This window comes from Amblyomma americanum, chromosome 1 (genome assembly GCF_052857255.1).
Source record: "Amblyomma americanum isolate KBUSLIRL-KWMA chromosome 1, ASM5285725v1, whole genome shotgun sequence".
NCBI classification, from domain to species: domain Eukaryota; kingdom Metazoa; phylum Arthropoda; class Arachnida; order Ixodida; family Ixodidae; genus Amblyomma; species Amblyomma americanum.
The window spans coordinates 438,041,003-438,045,821 of NC_135497.1; the positions used below are offsets into that span (position 1 = coordinate 438,041,003).

Below are 4,819 nucleotides of genomic sequence, written 5' to 3' on the forward strand. Positions count from 1 at the left end.
GTGGATGGCGCCAAGGACGCTCCCCGTAGAGAAAGCACACGTGTGGGCTCAAAAGCACGCTCGCTGCACAGAACGACACTTGCGGAAAGAAGAAACATGTGTATAATAATTGGCCCTTTCTTACACTCGGGCATTCTGAAAAAACTTAACGGCCTCGTTAATAGAAGTGAACAAAACTGTACAACACACAAACACTTCGCAAACAGTCAAGAAACATATACAGACGTATGAATACAACTAGAATAGAACGGATGCAGGCAGTAGACAAGTGGGTAAAATTTGTAGCACGCATCCTTGGATGTGGCCTGAAAAATAGTTCAGCTCGGCACTGCGCGTTTGCGTTCCGAACGCCTGAGTGGCTGCGGGACACTCTCCACTTCTCTCGCAGTGTCTTCCTCTTCGGTGGATGACTCGTCGTCTTCTAAGCGGTCTTGCGGGTGCGTTGACGTCCACCCCTTAAGCTGTGACACGTGAGCTGTAGTCGCAAAACGAGTATTCTTGCACTGATCGAGCTCTCTCACTCGATATGTATCAGAGGGTAGAGCCTGGGTTACTACCAACGGTCCTCTGTACTTACGCTGGGCCTTCGTCGGTTTTCCGGTCTGCTCAGGAGCCTTAGTCATGAACACGATGTCTCCGACATCGTAGAGACGTGCCGGGAAGTGTCTTCGATCATACTCTGCCTTGCTTTTCTCTTGCTCGGCGATGATGCGCTGTCGAACTCGTGTTCGCAATTCCTCGGGGTTTTCCCATTGGGCTTCGTCGCTGCCGACAATTCTTCTCAAGGCGGTGCTGTGGAACTCCGGTTGGTACCCGTACAGCATTTCGAAGGGTGTCTTGCCTGATGTCTTGTTTACGGCATTGTTGATGTCACGTTCTGCCTTTGAAAGTTTTTCGTCCCAATCGCGCTGCTTTGGGTCGCTCATTGAAGTTGCGATGACGGGCAGAACTGTCCGGTTTACTCTCTCCACAAGGCCATTTGCTTGCGGGTGGCGCGTCGAGTTAAGCACATGACGTATGCATCGTGCAGTGCAGAATTCCGCAAAGGCGCGCGACGTGAAGCAACTGCCTCTATCGCTAATAACTGTCCTTGGCAGACCTCTTTCGAGAACGAACTCCTCTAGCGCACGGAGCACATGCTTGGCTGATGTGTCGCGTGTAGCGATCAGTCTCACAAATCTGGTGAGGTTGTCGATGAACACAAGAAGGTACTGGTTGCGCTTCTTGCTTGGGACGAATGGCCCCATGTGGTCCATATGTATTACCTCGAACGGTCGTTTGCCCGGCGGAATTGGGTGTAAAAGACCTTCTCGTCTGCCAGCAGGTACTTTGTTGTAAATGCATTCGAAACACTGTGAAATGTGCTTCCGGACGTAGTTCTTCGTTCGTGGGAACCAAAAGCTCTCTTGGATTTTGGAAACTGTCTTTTCCAGTGCGAAGTGTCCCATCAAATCATGCGATTGCACCACAACTGCCTTTCGCATGCATTTTGGCAGTACGAATTTGAACTTCACGTTTCCGTCCTCTTCTATCTCTCTCACGAGTCTTCCCTCCCTCACGTTGTAACCCTTCGCTCTTGCCTTCTCTTCCTTCGTACGATCGCTCTCCAGTTTCTCTATAATGGTTAGAAGCTCTCGCAGCTCTTCATCGCCTCTCTGAAGAACCATTACTTGTTCGGCAAGGTCACACGCCACGCACACCTCGAACCTTTCTTCTAGCAGGGAGTTCATCGTGTCTTGAGGAGCTTCCACGGGACCACGGCTGAGAGAGTCGACGTGGAGAATTCGCGTTCCCGGGCGGTGCTTGATTGTGAACTCGAACTCCTGGATCAAATCATACCACCTTGCGATTTGCGGCTTTTGGGTTCGCTGCGCGTTGAGGTAAACCAAAGCCTGGCAGTCGGTAACAATTGTAAAGTGTATTCCCAGCAGCAGCGGTCTGAGGCGATCCACTGCCCAAACAATTGCCATTAACTCGAGCTTAGACGAGTGGTAATTCTTTTCCGCGTCCGTCGTCTTTTTACTAACACAAAAGACGAGGTGCCATTTGTCGCCCTTCTTTTGGAGCAGCATTGCTGCTAGTCCTTTCGCACATGCATCGGTATGTAACTCAGTCTCCGCTTTCGGGTCATACAGCTGGAGTACAGGTTCACACATGAGCCCTGATTTGAGCTCCTGGAAACTTTCCTCTTGTTCAGAGCCCCATACAAATTTTTCTTCTTTCTTGGTGAGCCTGGTGAGAGGTTCGGCAATCAGAGCATATTTCGCGATGAAACGCCGAAAGAAGCTCGTCAGCCCCAAGAAGCGCCTGACGTCATGAGCGTTTTTCGGTACAGGGAAAAGCTCTATTGCCTGCACCTTAGCTTCTCCGGGCTGCACCGTTCCCTCCTTGAGGCGAAAACCCAGAAATTCAACGCTGTCCTTAGCGAAGGCGCACTTGCTAAGTCTCAGGGTTAGATTCGCCCCTTTGAAAGCTTCGAGAACCTGGCGCAGCCGCACGAGTAACTCGTTTCAGTTCCGTGCCGGAATGAGCACGTCATCCAAATAGCACATTGCAATCGTGCCCCTCAAAGGCCCCAAGACTCGATTCATCAGGCGCTGGAACACCGATGAAGCGTTTGTGAGCCCAAACGTCATTCTTTCGAACTGCCCTGTCTCATCAGGTATTATGAAAGCTGTTTTGCTCTTTGCTTCGTCACTGAGTGGCACCTGCAGATAGCCGTGAGCAAAGTCCAGCACAGTGTACAGCTTCGCCCCAGACAGTTTCTCAAGCTGTTCGTCCATGCTAGGGAGCGGGTACTTTTCCTTCAATGTCTGCGCGTTCAGGCGGCGGTAATCGACGACTAAACGCTTCTCGCCGTTCTTTTTTTGCACTAGGATCACTGGGCTCGCGTAAGGCGACGAGGTCTCGCTTACGATACCCTCTCTTTTCCACTCTCCAACAATCTCACGAATTGTCTCTCTCTCCGCGTCATTTGTTCGGTACGGCCTAACCGCAACAGGCGAACTTCCAGGTGTCTCCGTGATGTCCATCTTAAGCACAGGAGTGCATCCCAGCTCGCTAATGTTGTTGGCGAAGCAGTCGCAATATTCATTTAGAAGGCCAAGAAGTTCAGCCTTTTGCTGCTTCGTTACTGTTCGTTACTGAGGGCCCTACTTCAAGCTGCTGATCCTCGATTGGTCTGTGCTCTGTCGCAACACAGAAAACCTTGGGCTCAGTTGCATCGCTCTCGATCACGCGGGCAGGTTGGTTTTGGCTGTCAGCTATCTCCACAACGTCAACCTCCATGACGCGCCCGAGTCGCCGTCCCCTTTTCACAAGCAAGTCTGTCTCCGCTCGTGAAAATCGGCACACTAATCTCCCCTTCTCTCATGTCGACAAGAATTTCGCTTCCAAGTGTACTGAACAAAACAGGGCATGACAAATCGGAATCTGATGATAAGGTTATCCAATTAATGGAGTTAGAGTGAATGACGGTCTCTCTAGTCGCTTTCACACGCAGTCTGGGCTCATTCAACGGCTCCAGGTGAGAGAACGGACATACACTTTTGTGCCAGATGCGCAAACAACCACCCAGCCTGGCGTAGGCCACGTAAGGTAGTTCTGTGTACGTTCTCCCGACAAGCAAGTCAACTGTCAAAGTATCGTCTGGCACTACAAGAAAAGGAACGTTCTCGCCTTTGACACCGTTGATCTCGAGGTCTGTGTAGCACTTGCCGATCGCCCTGGCTGAAGGAGTGCCTTGGCTGCCGAAACCGTAGAGGGCCGTGGCATCCTTCGTCAGCCTCGCACCGCAACGTGCAGCCGCAGAGGCACGCAGGAGGCATCCAGAGCTGCCATTGTCGATCATGCCGACGAGGGTCGTCGTCCCGTTCAGCATGGCCTGCTTCAGTAGCGCTCCAGGGGCGATTTTCCGTTCGGTGTCGGTCACTGTGTTGGTCTCGTTGCTTTGGCTCATCGAACAATGACGCTGCGTGTGGCCGCTCTTTCCACAGCGTAAGCATTTCATCTCATGCCTTTCTTCTGGACAATCGCGGGAGATGTGTCCGAATCGCCCACAGCTGTAGCATTTGAACTGGCCTCTTTCGTTGGTCAGGGGTGGTGTCCTGTCCTTGCCAAATCGATCGTACGTAGTCTTCCGCGCAGGTGGTGTTTCTGCAACCCTTTCGGTGGCCGCCGTGAATTGCCTCTTCTCACGCGTGCCGCCAAACCTTTGCTCCCGCTCTCGGTCGATACGCTCAAATTCCATAATATCGTGGAGAAGATCGTCGTCGTCCTCGTGGGTGCGTCCAAGTAGCATAGTACAGAGCTGCCTTGAGCGGAGACCGGTCAGCACCTGCTCCCGGGTGTCACAAAAATCGAGGTTGGCCTCTCGACAAAGACGCACCTTTGAATGGAAGTAGGCTGTTGTGCTTTCGTTGCGCTGCTGTACTCGCTCCTGCATCTTCCTCCATCGTTCTGCCGCTCGTGTCTGGCCGCAGAAGGTGCGGCGGAAGTGGTAGTCAAAATTTTCCCACGACGTACTCACTTCTTTGCGAGAACGCAGCCAGTCCTTGGCAGGTCCCACAAGGTGCCACTTAGCAGTCTCCAACATGAATGGTTCAGGCCATCGGTGCAGTGTAGCGGTGGTCTGCAGGTTTCCCAGCCACTCTTTCGCCGACGCCGCATCGCCGCTGCCATCGAAGTCAGAAATGTTCTTGCTGAGGTCAGGCATCACCTGATAGGTTGTTGTTGCTGCTGCCACGCCTGGCGCTCCTGATGACGCTGGTAGAGCGAGCCTTTCCAGCAGACTGGCCAACAGACGGTCTTTTTCCCGCAT

The 4,819-nt window shown here is 52.5% G+C and overlaps 1 protein-coding gene across 1 annotated transcript; it reads right to left on the minus strand.

Annotated features, from left to right (window-relative positions):
- Positions 1–317: 317 nt before the first annotated feature.
- Positions 318–4,819, minus strand: LOC144125308 (uncharacterized). Its single transcript, XM_077658575.1, has 3 exons — positions 3,612–4,819; positions 578–1,314; positions 318–475 (listed from the first exon to the last, which is right to left on the minus strand). The coding sequence occupies exons 1-3, from the start codon at positions 4,817–4,819 to the stop codon at positions 318–320; spliced, it is 2,103 nt and encodes a 700-aa protein (XP_077514701.1).